Source organism: Scedosporium apiospermum, assembly GCF_000732125.1.
Source record: "Scedosporium apiospermum strain IHEM 14462 chromosome Unknown SEQ_SAPIO_0107, whole genome shotgun sequence".
Lineage (NCBI taxonomy): Eukaryota > Fungi > Ascomycota > Sordariomycetes > Microascales > Microascaceae > Scedosporium > Scedosporium apiospermum.
This window is the reverse complement of record NW_015971808.1, coordinates 282,563-300,175: the sequence shown is the minus strand read 5'-3', so window position 1 is coordinate 300,175 and position 17,613 is coordinate 282,563. Positions and strand designations below refer to the sequence as shown.

Here is a 17,613-nt window from a genome sequence, read left to right as displayed (position 1 = left end):
TTCTGAGCATGAATGCAGATGAGTTATCCTAACGCCGTTACCTAACGGCGCTGACGGAGCTCCATGATCAGGAATCCAGACTGCCCGTCATCCGACTAGTTGTACTCCTCGATTTACGTTTGTATTTATAGCCGCCTGAGCCATGATGGAACACGCGACCGCTTCCCTGGCGATTCACGTCGACGAAGCTAGGCGTGTACAAGTGTACAAGGTCGTGTCCACTTTTCGCAGTTTCGGATCATGGCAGCAGTCGGACACCTACGACTGGCGAACCATCATGAAATGCCTCCTCTCATTCAGCTGTGCTTGTCGCAGGTGCAGCCTGGCCGCCGTCGTCATTGGTTGTCCGGCACCTACAGCCTGACCCCTCATTTCGGCGGCGAGCCTGACAGCGCCACCGTAAAGACCCAAGCCCGACATTCTTGCCAACCCCTCAACAATCCCTCTTGAAAACAGTTTCAATTCCTGATTATCTACCGGTCCGCCGTAGGACATCGCGCTGGATGAACGATGAACTCGGTAGACGCTCTGACGGCCAGTGGTCAGGCCAGAGTTCAAGTGGGAAACATCACCAACAACTATAGCGAGTCGGCCACCAATCAATGCCTACGTGACCTGCGGTTAACCGACCCCCGCGACGACAAGAAACGCATCGAGCAGACGAAGGGCGGCCTATTTAGAGACTCGTATCACTGGATTCTCGATAATGCCGACTTCCGACGATGGCGGCATGACCCACGGAGCCGATTGCTCTGGATCAAGGGTGACGCTGGCAAGGGCAAGACCATGCTACTCTGCGGTATCATCGACGAGCTCGAGTCCGCAGCCGACACCAGCCAACTGTCCTACTTCTTCTGCCAAGGTACCGACTCCCAGCTCAACAATGCCACTGCGGTCGTACGTGGCCTCGTCTACCTGCTAGTCAGCCGGCACCCATGCCTCATGTCGCCTCTACAGAAAAAGTATGACGAGGCAGGGAAACGGTTGTTCGAAGACCAAAACGCTTTCTATGCGCTACGCGACATCTTTAACGCCATCTTGCGAGATCTGGGGCTCACAGGGGCGTACTTTGTTATTGACGCCCTCGACGAGTGCGAGCATGATTTGCCACTGCTTCTAGAGATTATCAAGGAAACAACGACAGCATCCCTGCCGATCAAATGGATCATTTCCAGTCGGAATAGGCCCGACATTGAACGACATTTTACCCTCCATGACTCTCGCATAAGGCTCAGTCTCGAGCTGAATGCCCAGCACGTCTCTCACGCCATCGAGCTTTACATCGACCACAAGGTCTCCCAGCTCAAGGTAATAGAGCATGAGAGAACTATACGAGATCAAGTCATAACGCAGATGCGACAGAAAGCCGAGGGAACTTTTCTCTGGGTAGCGCTCGTTTTCCAGGAGCTTCAGAACGTTTTTCTCAGTTGGGACGTGCTTCCGCTGCTGGAAGAGATCCCCACCGGCTTGACACCACTCTATCATCGAATGATGGTCCAAGTTGAGCGGCGCAGACAATTCGGAATCTGTCGCCACGTTCTTTCTGCAGTGACCCTCGCCCGTCGTCCGCTTTACCTACCTGAACTACCGATTTTGGCAGGTATCGAGGGTATCTCTCATATAAACGAGTTGGAAACGATTATACACCTATGCGGCTCGTTTATCACGATCCGAGCCTCTAAGGTTTATCTCATCCATCAATCCGCCAAGGAGTACCTTCAAGCCTCAGACAAGATCTTCCCTTCTAGCCGTCAACCTGCCCACCGAGGCCTTTTCTTCCGTTCACTACGGGCTTTGTCTAGGACCCTGAAAAAGGATATATACGGGCTTCGTCGTCGCGGATTCTTAGCCGTCGAGGTGCAGCCTCCTGAACCGAATCCATTAGGTGCGGTGGGGTACTCTTGTGTCTACTGGGTTGATCATCTACTCGACGCGCAGAACCCTGATCACCATAACAAGCTCTCCGGTAAAGAGGAAACGGAGATCTATGGGTTTCTGAAGACGGATTTTACCCATTGGCTTGAGAGTTTGAGTCTCTTGGGGGAACTTCCAGACGGAGTAGCGTCAATCAGAAGGCTTCTGTATACGATTCAGGTATGACGGACCACAACGCGATTTTTCTCTACCTGCTAACTAAATGTAGCCAACTGTATCTAACACCGGGCCTCTTACTACGGGGCTTGTCGACTTCTTGAAGGACGCCGTACGCTTTGCACTTAGATACGGGTCGATCATCGAGGAGGCACCTTTACAGACATATGCTGCCGCACTAGTATTCTGTCCAACGAACAGCAAGGTGAAAAGTCAATACCGAGAAGAAATGCCATCATTTGTCGAGGATGTTGCAGGCATCGACGAGACTTGGGATTCATGTCTACAGACTCTCAAGGGCTATGCCAACAGTGTAGCGTTCTCACCAGATAGCCGGACACTTGCATCTTCTTCATATGATCAAGCAATATGCCTCTGCGATACAGTGACAGGCCGAGTGAAGCGGAGACTGGTCCATAACAGCTTTAGTAAGAGCGTAGCATTCGCGCCAGATGGCCGGACGCTTGCATCGGTTTTAGGCGATGGAACAGTACAGCTCTGGGATGTAGCAACAGGCCAAGAAATGCAGGCCCTCAAGGGCTACGCCAACAGTGCAGCGTTCTCACCGGATAGCCGTATGCTTTCATCGGCTTCAAGTGATCGAACAGTACAGCTCTGGGATGTGGCAACAGGCCAGGTAACACAGAACCTCGAAGGCCATAGTGGCCAGGTCTACAGCGTGGCCTTCTCACCAGACGGCCAGACGCTTGCATCAGCTTCACAGGATGGGGCAGTACACCTCTGGGATATAGAAGCATGCCGAATAAGACAGACACTAAAGTCCTGTAGCAGCTTTAAGAGTCTAAGGTTCTTAGCTGGGGACCCAGTCAATGGCATCGCATTCTCACCAGACGGCCGGACGCTTGCATCAGCTCCAGGGGGCGGAACACTACAGCTCTGGGATGTGGCAACAGGCCAGGTAACACAGAACCTCGAAGGCCATAGTGGCCAGGCCCACAGTGTGGCGTTCTCCCCAGACGGCCAGATGCTTGCATCAACTTCATTTGATTATGTAGTACGGCTTTGGGATGTGGCAACATGCCAGGTAATTCAGGTACTAGGCCATAGCCAGAGAGTCAACGGCATAGCGTTCTCACCAGATGGCCAGACGCTTGCATCAGCTTCATTTGATGCAGTACAGCTCTGGGATATGGGGGCGAGCCAAGTGACGTATACAACACAGAACCTCAAAGGCCATAGTCGCGACGTTGGCAGCGTGGCATATTCACCAGATGGCCGGATGCTTGCATCAGGTTCGTATAACGGAGCAGTACGACTCTGGGATCTAGCAACAGGCCAGGCAACACAGACGCTTAAGAGTAGCCCTCTTTGGAGAAAGAAGCCCCTAAGTGTTTTAAGTATAGCATTCTCACCAGACAGTCGGATACTTGCATCAAATTTAGTTGATGGAAGAGTACAGCTCTGGAATACAGTGACAGGCCAAGAGATGCAGACACTCGAGAGCAATGACAAAGCGTCTGAGTTGATGAGTATGGCGTTCTCACCAGACAGCCGGATGCTTTCAGTCGCTTTGTGGGATGGAATGATATGGCTCCGGGATGTGGCGACAGGCCGAGAGATGCAGACGCTTAAGGGTTACGATAGAGGGGTCTTTGGCGTGGCGTTCTCGCCAGATGGCCGGACGCTTGCGTCAGGCTTATGGAATGGGATGATACAGCTCTGGGATGTAGCAACGGGGCAAGTGACCCAGACGCTCAAGGATGATAGTCAATCGGTCAAGCTTGAGAGCATGGCGTCCCTGCTCAGAGGCCCACCCAAGGCCCTGCTGGCCCGCAATAAGATCGTGACGTTCTCACCAGACGGCCAGACGCTTGCGTCAGCTGGGCGGGATCGATTGATAAAGTTCTGGGATGTGGCGACGGGTCAACTGACGGGGTGGAAGGACGTGGACGATGGATGGAGGCTTGAGAGCGTGGCGTTCTCACCGGACGGTCGGATGCTTGTATCGGCTTCATGGGATGGAACGGTGCGGCTCTGGGATGTGGCAATAGGCCGAGCGATGCGGACCCTCTCGGGATTCGATGTTGGCCCAGCGATTTCATATTTCCGATTTGACAAAGCCGGCCGTTTGCATACCAACCTTGGCACATTCCATATACAACCTACGGAATCTTCTACGGCCGAAACCGTTGCCTCTCCAGATCATTCGGGTTCTTTACTTCAACCCATAGGATATGGCTTGAACCGCAACCGCGAGTGGATTACATATGACGGCGAAAATGTACTACGGTTGCCCCCGGAGTATCGGGTAACCTCATCAGCTACCTCTGGATCTCGTATTGCGATCGGCTGTTCTTCCGGACGGGTCCTAGTCCTAAGATTCTCAGGAGACAATCCCATCTCGAAGCCAGGTTAAAACCATTGTTTGTCTCCCAAGCTTTTCATATTCCCACGTCTCTCTCTCTTTCATTGCCACCCTTTTTTCCCCCTTTCATTGTGTGAAGCAGGAAGAGTGTGGGGATTACGGATCGCGCTTTCTAGTATTGTTAGTCAAATCCCAGCATATTCGTATTCGAGATGTTTCGGGCTTTCGAATTCCCTGTCTATCGAGGTCTGATTTCCCTTATGTCTAAGCGGTTCTATGTCGTCTTCTCATGCCAACCACCGGCGTTGCCTTAAGAGTTGGCCCAAGGGGGGGGATCTGATAGGACCGAGTTTCATGAGCTCCATGTCCTAAATAGCCCCAGTAGGCATTATTCCAAGTAGCGATTCCTTCTTAAAAAAAGAGCTTAACGGGCAGATTCTAGTGCTGTAGTACTAGAGATCTCGTGTTAGTCCCACACTAATCGCCCAAGGCAAGGCGAGTCTGCATGGCGGCTCTTCTGCCAACGACTTGCTACCAAGCGGCGGTTAAATCACTGTAGCCTGCCTCTCTATGACGAATACTTCAGAATAGACAGATACGGTGTCTCCTGCAAACAAAAATGAAGGCGAGACTGCAAGCGGTGAAGTAGAGAGGCAACTGAAGAGACAGCTCCGTTGCGATCTATCATTGCTGGGCTGCGGTTGGGAAACACTAAGCCCAGCTGGCAACAGACAAGCCGGGCCGCCTACAAGCTGGTTCAAGGATGGGACGGAGGATCACGTGGGGCTCAGGTGACAATGTCTCGTTCTCTCGCTCTCACTCTTATCGATTGATTGATGCATTGTTGGAAGGCAGATCGACTCTCATTTATCGTGTCACTGGACATATATGTAGAAAATATTGATCAATTCTTGGAAAGGGATCTACTATCTACTATCTACTCTGCTCAGCCCTGTGCTGATCACTGATCAGTCAATTGATGAACCTGACGACCCTGAGACGTCCTGCAATTAACATCACTGAACTGCTCTGGAAATAATCAATGACGACAGTGGGGTAATCCATGCCAAGCCAAGCTCCATCGTCACCTTCCAGAAACAACAGAGCTTCCATCACAACCTCACCTCACTTAATCTCTGGCTCTAACCATGCTCTCCACTCTCTCATCCCCATAAAAACACACTTAACTAATCTCAACTCTCTCACGCATCTCTCAAGATGCCCTTCCCCTTCACCCTCCCCACCACATCCTCCTTCTCCTTCTCCTCCTCCTACTTCTCCCCCACCCACCCCTCCCTCCCCCAATCCTCCAGCACCCCGCGAGGCCTCGTCCGGGACACCCTCAAAAAGCACAAACGCCTCCCTCCCACCTCCCAATCCCCCAACCTCCCCGCCGTCTCCACGACCTTGACATCCTACCTTCCCTACCTCCTCGCCCTCTCCACAGGCCTGCGCACCGACTCGCCCCTCCTCCGCGCAGAAGAAACCTCCACCCCGACGATAGAATGGCGACCGACACTAACCGACGCCGTCGTCCCCGGCCGCGAAGGCCCCCGCGTGAAGATCCACTCTCTCGACCACGAGATTTCTTTTGTGCTCTTGACGCTGGCGAACGTGCACGTCCTCCTCGCCAGGACGGCGCTGCACCCTCTGTACCTCACTACATCCACGGCGACGGTCGGTAGCACCGAACGCACGACAGCCATCCAATCCGCCACGAAATCCCTCCTCGACGCCGCCTCCATCTACGAATACGCCGCCACCCGCGCCGAAAACACCCACAGCAGGAACCACCAACAAAAAGCCGTCCCCTGCGTCGACATCTCCCCTTCCACCCTCCGCGCCCTCGCCGCCCTCTCCCATGCCGAAGCGACCCTCCTCGCTGTTCTAAAAGATGACCCCTACCCGGCCGTGGTAGCCCAAGACCGCAACAAGAACGACAAGGAATGGATGTACAAAGCCCCGGACATACCCAAGGTTCGCGCCCACCTGTTCGCGCGCCTGTGCCTCGCCGCAGCCGAACACGCCGCGCGCGCCTCGGCGCTCCTGCAGGCGGCTGCTACGTCGACGATGGCGGGGAAGGTGGACGGGGAGCTAGTGAGGTATGTGGAGGATGTGAGGCGGACGAGTCGGGCGAGGGCGTGTCGGTTTTTTGGGGTCGATGCGGAGTTGGGGGGACAGACGGGGACGGCGATCGCTTGGTTGAATGCGGGGTTGCAGGAGCTTGGGGTCGAGGGGAGAAGAGAAGAGAATAAAAAAGGGTTTGGGCTGGGGAGGTTGAGGAAGGAGTGGAGTGAGAAGAGGGAGGATCGGAAGGTGGAGAGGGAGGAGGATTGGGGGAGTGATGGGGGGAAGTTGGAGGAGACTAGGGTGATTGATATGCTTTTGGAGAAGTGGAACAAGATGAATGATACAGTGAGATTTACCGATGTTTCTATATTTACATCAGGGCATCTATTTGCTGACGATGAGATGCAGGTCTTGACGCAAGCTATCCCCCCAACCGGACCCCTCCTCGCAAAGATGCCTACCGGTCGCGAGATCCACTCCATCCAGCCTTTCCAGCCTCCCACGCTGGATAGGAACGCCTTGGACTCGATGAGTGTGCCACCCGAGCAGACGGATGACTTTGGCGGCGACATGCCTAGCTCGGATGATGAGACGCTCGTTGACGCATATCCTGGTTCTGCGGGCGATGTTGGAAGGAGTGCGAGCGCTAGTACTGGGTACTATTGAGGGGGAAGAAGATCCGAGAGATATCAATGTTTGTTAAATATAAATCCGGGACATGCCTTTCTTGGTCCTAGTGTCGTATAGCCCTTTCATAACGCTATTCCTATCTTAATACAAAAGAGAATCCCATAAACCCTCATGACGAATGGTACATAGCCCGAATATCCCAATCTCAACCCTCACTCGCATCGACAAAAGGATCATCTCCCTCCCCTTCCCCCTCCCGCCCAACAGAACCAACCTCCCCACCCCACTCAATCGCCTCCCTAACCATCGCCACCTCCAACGCATCATACCCCTCAAACCTCTCCCCAGCCTCAACCTCATCCGCCTCCATCTGCTCGAGCAATCTAACCCTCTCGGCCGCCACGGCCGCGAACCACTTCGGCCCCGCCTTCGCCCTGTCCCTTAACTCTTTTTCCTTCTTCCGATACTCCTCTTCTTTCCGGCGGCGGCGGGTGCCTAGTAGTTCCTCCTTGATGGCCCGCTCCTCCTCGACCGCGAACCGCGCCCTCTCGAGCTCTTCGTCGCGCCACGATTTCCAGGCGCCGTGCTGCGCGTCGAGACGCATGCGGAGCACGCGCATCGATTTCTCGACCTCGGCTTCCGTGTCCCCCGCGGAGATGCCTGCTTCTTTCCACGAGGTGTAGAAGGACATGAGACGCGCGTGATATTCGTCCTCAACGGCTCGTTCGAGCTCCACGCGCGCCGCGTACTCCCTCGTGAGCGTCACCTCCAAATCAGCGACACGCGCCAGTCCCAGGGCATCAAAGTCCGCCATCTCAGCCTTGCTATCCTCGCGCGCCTTTTCGAGAACAGAAGTGCGTTCGGCCTCGAGGGCTTCGAGGTCGCGGTCTGCTTCGAAGGCGAGCAGATCGCGCTGCTTATCGTGCAGATCGGAGAGGATGTCTCGCAGGTTAGAAAACTTCTCGCGGACTTCCTGCCGCCTCGCGTCTTCCTGGTGGATAAGCGCTGTGATCTCCACCTTCCTCCTGTCGGACTCTTGTCGCTCGCGCTCCATACTCTGCTTAATGGCCTCCAGCGCCTCCTCAAGCTCCAATTGCTCGATCCGCCTCAACGCCTCCGTCAGCTCCGTCTGTTCCTCCGCCTCCCTCGCAAGCCTCGCCTCCCTTCTACTCGCCGCCTGCGCCTTGAGTTCGTTCAACTGCTGCACCGTACAGGTACACGTCCTCCACACCCGCACGCAAACGTAGCAGAACTGGTATCCGCACCGACACGTCATATGCTGACACGCCTCCCTATGCTCCACCAGCGCATGACACTGCGCACACCTCTTCCACCCCTCCTCCTCAGCAAGTTCATTCGTCCTCGCCAGGTCCGCATCCTGCGGACAATCCGTCCCTTCATGCGCCTCCCCGCGACAGAAAGAACAGGTCTCGTGGCCCGCGGGACAGCGCGCCGTCGAGGTCCGCCCGTCGACGCGATCGGGCGGGATCCAGACGGCGCATTCGGGGTCGTGGCAGTAGATGCGGTCGCCGATGGGGGTGCGCCATTCGAGGGCGCGGGTCTCGAAGGTGGTGCGCAGGTCGGACTGGATGTATTGGTAAATTGTTTGGAAGGGGATTTCGTTGAGGCAGCATTTGGGGGGCCATTGTTGTTCGTTTTGGACGGCGGTGGAGATGAGGCGGGTGAAGCAGTCGCGGCAGTAGCTGTGGCAGGGGCCTTTGATCATTTCGCTGGGGAGGCAGTCGTCGAAGCAGGATATGCATTCACTATAGAAGAGTGTTAGTCTGAGTCAGACTCTGATGCCGATGGCGGGGATAAACGGGGGTTGACAAACATTGTGGTCGGACTCTCAGCGGTCTCGTCCTCTCCACCGGCGGCTTCTTCCTCCGTCGGATCTCGAGCTTCACTTTCATTCGCTTTGCCTTTGCCCTTTCCCGAGACGGTGCGCGAAGGGGGACCGGCGCCCGGACCCCTGACTGAATGTACGATAAAACTCCCCTGCGGCCGCTTCTTCTGAAGCAGCGCCGCGATGGCAGTGAGTTGCCGCAATCTCGTGTCCTTTGTGCTCTTGATGCTCTGCGTCTCGACGTCATGCTGCCCCGACCGACGATGGAAGATTTTTGCGGCGCCCATAGCGCTCGATTCCGCCCTCTCGCTAGCGCCCATACGGTTCAGGATGCGAGCTAATTTATGCTTGTGTCGTCTGTGCCCGCTGGACGGCCCAAGTGCCGGATCGCGACTCGAGCCGCTCATATCGGAGCTCGACCTTGCGGAGTCCACACCGGGCAGCCTTTCGACATCGAACGAATGCTTCGGGATTGGGACCTCCGGGGGAATGATGATCGGCAGGTAGTACTCCCCATCCTTTCCATTTAAGCTTTCCTTTTGCTTCTGCTTTGCAGCTTCGGCAGCTTCTTCTTCCGTCCGTCTCTGTTGGGCCCCCTCCTCTTCTTGTCTTGCCTTCTCGACCTCAGTAGCTCGTGCGCGGACGTTCTCTATGGATGTGCCTACGAGGTTGAGGATCGTCTCAGAAATGACGTGAGGGGCCTGCCACAGACAATTCGGAGGGGGATAGCGCATCCATGCATTTTCATCCTCTTCTTCGACGGGTTCGGGTGGCTCCTCGACCTTCTCTTTCCCTTTACCCTTGGTATCTGGTTCTTTCTCACTTGGCTCCTCTTTGGATTCTTCTTCGCCGGAGCCAGACGGCCCAGGGACCGGAGGCGGAGGCGGAGTGCGTGTGGGAGAAGGTGGCTTGTTCGGTGCTTTTCTTTTCCCGTCGAGAGCGCCCACGGGGGGCATAGGTAGTGGAGGGAGGGGCCAGTCGTCGAAGTCGGGTTGTGTGTAATATGTGGTGCGTTGTTCGGAGGGACCCGCTTCGGATTCCGAAGGCTCTGTGAGAAGAATGCGCAAATTATTGGACGGCGTCTTAGAGCTCTCTCCGTTTGAAGAAGAGGGGAGGATGGGCGCCTCTGCCTCGATCGTGATCATCGTGGTCGACTAAGGTAGTATTCGAGCAAGGATTTAGCGCGGTCTTTGGGTCGGGCCTGTGGTACCAATGCTCTCGATCTCGATATTCGTCAGACGGTGTCCTTGCAATGAAAGGTCTCTGTTTTTTTATTCCCTCCTTCTCAAGGCTCTCGAATTTAGGCACAAGCCTCTGAAATCATCATCAATAAGTGTCGAGGGCTTGAGCGCCGGCTAGCTATCGTGTGGTGGACAAGTCGACTCTCGATGTTAGTCGGGTCGTTTGGGTATGTTTCTCGTCCTAGATTGACGGAAGAAAAGGGTAGAAAATACAAATAAATAAAAATACAAATTGGGCAGGTACCAGAACGCAAAAGGTCGGGAAGAAGGTATATTCCCAAGCTCTCCTGTCTCCTGCTCGGAATGCTGAAAGGCATCTATTTCAACCTTGCCATGCTCTCAAGCTAGCTACGGCGGGGAGAATCCGCCCTGTGTCACGCCTTGCAACGATAGGCTATGACATTTCCTTGCGTCCTTGTTTGCTAGGGGTCCTGCAACAGGTCTAGCTTGCAGCGAGACCAGTTCCACCCCCTGCCGAGTCGGTCACGCAACACATGCCAGCATCTGTTTCCCTTCAGCTGGAGGCTTTTTGGGATCTGGAAGATGCAAGGAAGAACTGTCAGGGTCAAAGCCTCAATGTTAGTGCAGTTAGTGCTTCTCTTCCTGGGCAGGACCCCACTGTAGCTGGCTGAGTGCTGCTCCGCCACTGTTGGGGTTAGCACTAACACAATTGTACACTCAGGGTCGACGACTAAATTAGTCTATTTGTGGAGACGTTCGCTCGGGTCCTCTTGTTCGACTTTATCAGACGACAGGAGGCAGACCATCCGATGAGGAGGGAGCCTTGCGGCCGCTGTAATTGGTCGTAACAAGGGAGCAGAGCCACCCCAGGGAGAGACGGTCGCATCCGCTGTGTCGCCATTGCAGGCTCTGGGAGAGCGGAGTCTGGTCATCGGCTGCAGGCTGCAAGCGACCAGGAGAGCCCTATGTGTGGATTCCTCGAAGCGCGACGGAGGGTGCCTCTGGGGAGTCCAGGCTCTCGCACAGCGCTACAAAAATAGATAACGGCGCTAGAAGCATTGACCGAAGGGATGGTTACGGGTGACCACTGACGGGTGATGGAGTTGGCCGCCCATGGTTGTTGGTGGGTGAAGATTGGCGACGGTGGCTGTACATGCCGGCAACCGATGTTGATGTGCTAAAGAAGTTACATTTTGAGAGAGTTGCTGTTTTGGGCAAGTAAGCAGACAGAAGAGTGAATCCGAAGGCAGACAGACAAAACACGGGCAGAGAGAGACTGTGGAAATGGAAGAGAGCGAGCAGCCGCAGGATTCGAGGATTCGACCACTTCGGTGAGAGCGGCAACTGCTGGTCTTGGCTGGGCGAGACCAGGCAATGGGGTAACGGGTACCTGTGTACTTCGTACAATACGAAGTAGTATCCGTACAATTGGGCAGATCAAAGAGACACCAATTGATCAGTTGGAGTCAAAGTATTTGTACAATTGCACTTGGACTGGGCCCGGCTTACGAAGCACACAAATGGATCAATTCAAGACAATTGCCAGCAAGTGCGCGACTCCGCCCGATAATCGAGCATAATCGAGCACTGCGCAACTGCAGCTCGCTGAGTGACTTGATCCAGTTCAGTTGTCCTAATCCGACTCTCCCCAGACACTGATCAACCAATTGATCAATGATCTAATTGGTTTCCTGGGCTCTTGACATTATCAATTCGATGTGATCAAGTGTCCACCTCCACTTCCACTTCCAATCTTGCATCAACACTCCTGCTGTCGAATGGTCCTATTAGAATACTTCGTCTTCTTTTGGTACCTTTCTCCCTTAGAAAGGCGCAGTGTGGGATCAATGTGCGCTGCCAGAGGCGAATCAGAACATGGCTCTGTCGCCATCATTGCGTCGTGCTTCCTACTTCCTCCGGTCCTGCCCATTTCATCAATTTGCATATCAAGGTTACAACGTTGATAGGCTGAACAAGACATGTACGAAGCAAGGTCTGGAATCCTCCCCGAACAGCGGTCGAATCGTCCTCGAGTACAATCAGCCCTTGCGTCCCAGGCCGGAAATTTGACCACAGGATGTCGCACATACTAGTATCACTGGATGAAACACCGTTGTGGTTCTCTCATCGCTCAAGAGGGGATAAAGGCGACAGGCCTCGCAGGACACACTTGCGCCTCCTGCGTTAGCCCGCCTCTGCCCTGGCAACTTGGCCACTTTCCTATCACACTCATCCTCACTACATCGAGATTATCTTCATGTCATATATACGGCCAGACCCAGCCGCGGTTGCGTTGAACCGTTCCCAATCTTCCCCCGTGGGATGTTTCTGTCATTCCCTCCCTAGTCCTTCCGAGATACTAATCGCCTGTTGCACTCCCTTCATCCGTTCCGCTCATGACCTTTCGAATATGTATAGCAAACTGTGCTATTGACCCGATGCCCTGTTCTGGGTCATTTCGAATCCTTGCGTCTTCGTTCCCTTTTCTCGTACCCGTCCCAGATGCGCACAAACTCCGGTTCGGGGAAGACTGTTGATTGAAAGCTGCATGCAACATTTGCCTCCTTTGCGCTGGTTCGATGTACCGTCACATCGATGAAGCAAGCAGTAGGGATGATGACTCGGTGAACGATTGGAAATGAAGCGATGCCGACAGGTTGACAAGCCTGACCCTCTGGAGTCTGGAGCGAGCTAACATGGATCCATTGCATCATCTGGGCTGGCCCTGGTCCAGGTTCATTCCTTCCTGCAAGTGCTATAAGATTAGGGATCCCTAATATTATTATAACTTCGGACCTGCGAAGAAAAACCTCTTCGCTTCGTACTGACGAATAGTCTCGGGTCTTGGGGATGAAAAGGGATGGGCAGGGCACGCCCCTGAACACGACCGGGGAACGACATCAATTGATCAATCCCGTTCCTTTCCGCACACCATTTAGCCCCCCCCCCCCCCCGAGACTTACATCCTGGTGAGTGCCAGAGTGGTGACTCCTGATCGATGCGCCCTCATCCGATAACAGCCTCTTCCCGTCCTTCGGTCCGTGATTTTAATCCTTGCCCACAACGTGTGAAAGCTCGGGCGTGAAGTGGACAGACAGCCAGACAGCCAGACAGCCAAGACCAGACCGCGATCCCAAACTTCACCGGCGACGCCACCCCGCGTGGTCGCTGACCAGTGACAGCTCTCGACGCTCTCACGCAAGCAAGCGCTGCGACTTCTCGAATAATTCAAAAGCAAGAAAACTAATTAATTAGAGACGCGCCTCGAAGCGCGATGGAGCGAGATTCTCGCGTCAAAGCCTGGGCGGGCGAGTTGATCTTAATTTTCGAACGGGCGAAGAAATGCAGAGGACGAGAATGGATTGGGTAAAAAGAACGGTAATAAAGAATCTCCGAAGCAATAACGTATTACTTCGTAGTGTAGAACTTTTCTGGCGTGAGCCAGACGGGATGGAAATATCACACGAGAGATGTCTTGAGGTTCCTATAATAACACCGTCCGCGTTGCATTCGCAAGAGAGTCGCCGAAAGAACTCGTACCAAGTTTCTGGCATGACCAGAACTAACCTTTCAAGGAAAGGACTCGAGATTCGGCAAGCAATATTGAAGAGAGTGAGACCACAACGGTGCTCCTCGATTTTACTCACCGGGCCTTGCGGGCAATACCCGGTTCGAATTTTCAGCCCCCATTCCCAAGCTTGGGGACTGGCTCGCGTCCAGATCCCGAACGTTCTTAACTGCTCTCTTAACCCGCCGGGGATATTTCCAAAGCGGAGAGGGAAAATTTTTCTTTTGTGGAGCGTGGGGGAGGATCCTTGATATAGCAAATATATAACAGATGCATTTATAGACCACTCTCATCTCATGTTCCATATAGTGTGTTCTATATCGTGCAGCATTAATACCTGTTTCTCTGGCTTTTAGGGCGACCCGCGCATCACCTTCCGCTAGCGGTCCCGGGCTCCCCCGTTCGATGAACCCGGATTAAGGAGATTGACCACACACGCATGCCCGGGTCCCGCGGATGAGACCACCCGATGCGACGTCAACTCCATGATATCGCTGCCTAGACATCCAAGGTGGAGCGGAGATGAAAAGAGGCTCGCAAAAAAAGAAGAAAAACTTTTACAAGTTGCTCACCACTTACTTCGTAAATGATGGTCATGTCGCAACCAAACTTTAGTGATCTCTAGTATACCCCGTTCCTGTCTTCCTCTTCTTGGCACGTCATTTCCCGGCCCCCATTCTCTCGTCCACCCGTTTAACGGTTATCAGCCCAGAAGGAAGAAAGAAAATGAGTTGGCAGCTTCTGCCCTCCATCCCAACGCTTCGATTTTATCATCACATATAGATACGCGGGGGAAAGGGGGCCAAGGAAGCTAACGCCCCTTGAACCATGCAAGCAAGAGGCAACGGAACATGGTGCCGGACACTAGCTATAAGTCTTATGCGAGGAAGAAAATTGGGCTGCATACCCATGAGGAAGCTTCACACACACACACACACGCCCGCCGTAAAATCTTTTTCTTTGCTCTGCTTCTTGTTTTTTTCTCTTCCCACTCGACCCTGGTCCCTAGCTCTTCATTCCCTGAGAGACTCGTGGCCCGTCCCGTTCGGTGGGGCGACGAGGTTTGCTGTATCGTTGCAAGACTCCTTACGCTAGTTGGAATAATATACCACTTCGTACTTCCTTCCACTGCCGCTGGGAAGGACCTGGATATTAAGGTAGAGTTGCAGGTCTAGGCTGGTTTTAAAATGAGAGCCGGCCCTCCCCATATTGCTGGATAGTTGGAGGTTTGGGGACCTTGAGAGAATGGTCGTTTTCAAGTTGATATAACTCCCCTGACCAACCTGCGCCTAAGGCTCCTCTTTCCTTCTCCCGTCAAAGCCCTTTGAGTTAGTTGTATTCCACGTCACTCGAATATCTCATTCACATGCTCTGCCCTGCCCTCTTTCCATTGTCCGTCTCGAAGCCTTATTGTGTTCGAGTCACTCCAGTGAGCTTCATCTGGACCCTTCAACACTCAATCTACTTAGGAAGCCTCTTCCTTTGTGAGCCTTACAATCACCATTCATTTCGCTCTTACACCACCAGACCCGAATCATTGGGATAACCTCCCTCTCCCACAGGTGAGAGATAGGTATAAGAAATCTCCGCTGCTCGCCTATCCACCAACTCAACCCATAACCAAACGGCACCATCACTACCATACTACTTTTCACCCTTGACCACGAACTCTTACAAACCAACCTGCAAAATCCAAACTCTCACACACAGGCGCCTATCAAACAAGGCCTACAATACACTTACACACCTCGCCACAATGGATCCCCCTAACACCCCCCCGACAAACTCCATGGCCAACAAATTCTGTGACCATTACTCCACACACAACTGCACCAACGCCGTACCCTCAGGCCAGAAACTCTGCGGAGCCTGCGCTGCCGGTCATTGCTAAAAGTTCCTTCAGCCGACGTTCCGCCCGCGTGGCGTCGTGTCTCCCGCCTAGCGAAGGGAGTTTCTGTTCATCCGGTTACAACAGCACGGAACGGAGAGGCGTGACCCTTCTCGCTCCGAGGGGAGAGACAAACTTGGGGACCCCAAGACCCACGTACGGAGATACTCATGCACTTCCTAAACGATCTTGGGACCAGAGGGAACGAGACGCGAACCGTGGCAACGAGAGCTCGAACACGTTGACGTAATTGCTTCCCGGACGGCGTGGCTGGGCTCTCATTCATTTTTTGATAACTTTAAGACACATGTGTCACCTGGACATCGCAAGGGAAGACGGGGGAAGTGAGATATCCTCGACGACGGAAGGGAAGACTTGTCTCACTCATTTGTGAGACAATGTGGCTGCATGACGAAATTTCGGGGACTTTTATACATTTAAAAAACGGCGGTCTTATGGAGGAAGAAAAACATAAGAGAGGAAAGAGAAAAAAAGGGATTGATTTGCTCTGAGACATTCTTGGTCCAGAGACTTGTTCTTTTCGTGGCGCATTTATAGGACTGGATGGGAAAATGGAAAATCAAAATATGGGATAATCTTAATGGTGGTTTACACTTTTGGAGGGAAGGTTTAGTTACGCGAAATATTTATAAATACCAAGCCGAGGAATGGCCAACTTCGCTCAACTGTGACTTGGACTTACCAATTCGAGAGTGGACATGGCCGTCTTGATATGTTCTGGCCTGTCAAACTCTAGGGCGAACTGTCGTCAGGAGAACCAATACATATTTGGAAAAGATACCTCTGTTGACATCAATCGAGCAAAGGATTGAGTATTTGTCTTCGAGAAAGAGAATATGTTCATTGCCATATGAATGAGAAGCGAAGCGAAAATAATCTATGTACATGAATAAGAATGAGGATAGTTGAATCCTCTTCTCGTGCCCTTGGTAAAACCGATCATCTCAAGATGTTCCTGAAAGTTATCCAAGGTTCAAGGACTTGTAAATGCCATGACGCCGGTTGCTGTCTCTTTCCAACCACAGCCGGCGTGAACAAGGTATCAACAAAAAGTGACGGGAAGACACCTCGGTATCCTTCCCAATGCCATAAAAGTTTTTCGAGCGAGCGTAAGAATTGAAGACTGATAAAAAAAAGAGAATCGTCTAAGGGGAATTTCCCACCAGCACGCCAACGCAATAAAAAATGATGAAAAAAACACACTTCATCCCTTCCGCTCGGGGGAGGGGATGAAAGGGTATCCCGCGGAATTGCTACACCAAGCCATGCTCCATTTTATTTCCCAACATCTCTCGCTCTTAGTTCAAAGCAACGAGACCGAAAAGCGCAGCACCGAATAGCAGAGCGCCCTGAACGACAGCAGAGCCAGCACCGGCGGCGGCGGGCTCAGTAGGCACAATAGCAGGGCCGGTAGGGTTAGAGTCGACGAAGGACGTTTGCGTGACGATGACGCCGGGCTTGGAGCCGGTGGGACGGATGCTGATGGTGGCGTTGTTAGAGGGAATGATGACGATGGAGGAGGACGAAGAGGAGGGCTCTTCGGAAGAGGTGGTGGGTTCGGGCTCGGGCTCCGAGGTGGGCTCAGGAGTTGCGGTCGTCCTGATGGGGCAGTCGGGGACTTCGGGACCGCACGAGGTGAGGGTGACGGTCTTGGTGAGGGTGGAGGTGGAGGTGAGGGTTGTTGTCGTGTCGGGCTCGCCGGCAGCAACGAGGGAGGCGCAGAGGGCCAGGGCGGTGAAGATGGTGGGCTTGTACATTTTGATTTTTTGATTCTTTTTTTCTTTGAAGATTCAAAGGGCTTTGTTGCGGGTTACCGGGTTGGGTAGGACCGTTTCGTTTTGAAAATCCGGGTAAAGGAGATCAGGAAGATCGGACGGAAGTAACAAAGCACAAATGCGACGAGCGGTCGGATTGAGGAGTAGCGAGTGCTGAGGTTGGAAACGAATGGTCGAGAAGCGAGAAAAAAGTCTT

At 53.4% G+C, this 17,613-nt stretch overlaps 2 protein-coding genes and 2 pseudogenes across 2 annotated transcripts; 2 read left to right on the top strand and 2 right to left on the bottom strand.

The window, feature by feature from the left end:
• Positions 1 to 510: 510 nt before the first annotated feature.
• On the top strand, positions 511 to 4,468 carry SAPIO_CDS6779 (uncharacterized protein; the record flags this gene model as incomplete). The annotated part of the gene is made up of 4 exons (XM_016788793.1): positions 511 to 897; positions 958 to 1,308; positions 2,144 to 3,440; positions 3,495 to 4,468. 4 exons carry the CDS (start codon positions 511 to 513, stop codon positions 4,466 to 4,468), a joined length of 3,009 nt encoding a protein of 1,002 aa, XP_016641592.1.
• Positions 4,469 to 5,635: 1,167 nt separating this feature from the next.
• Positions 5,636 to 7,153, top strand: SAPIO_CDS6778 (annotated as a pseudogene; the record flags this gene model as incomplete).
• A 169-nt stretch (positions 7,154 to 7,322) lies between these two features.
• SAPIO_CDS6777 (uncharacterized protein) lies at positions 7,323 to 10,108 on the bottom strand (the record flags this gene model as incomplete). The annotated part of the gene is made up of 2 exons (XM_016788792.1): positions 7,323 to 8,883; positions 8,952 to 10,108. The coding sequence occupies 2 exons, from the start codon at positions 10,106 to 10,108 to the stop codon at positions 7,323 to 7,325; spliced, it is 2,718 nt and encodes a 905-aa protein (XP_016641591.1).
• Positions 10,109 to 16,940: 6,832 nt separating this feature from the next.
• On the bottom strand, positions 16,941 to 17,399 carry SAPIO_CDS6776 (annotated as a pseudogene; the record flags this gene model as incomplete).
• Positions 17,400 to 17,613: the final 214 nt, after the last annotated feature.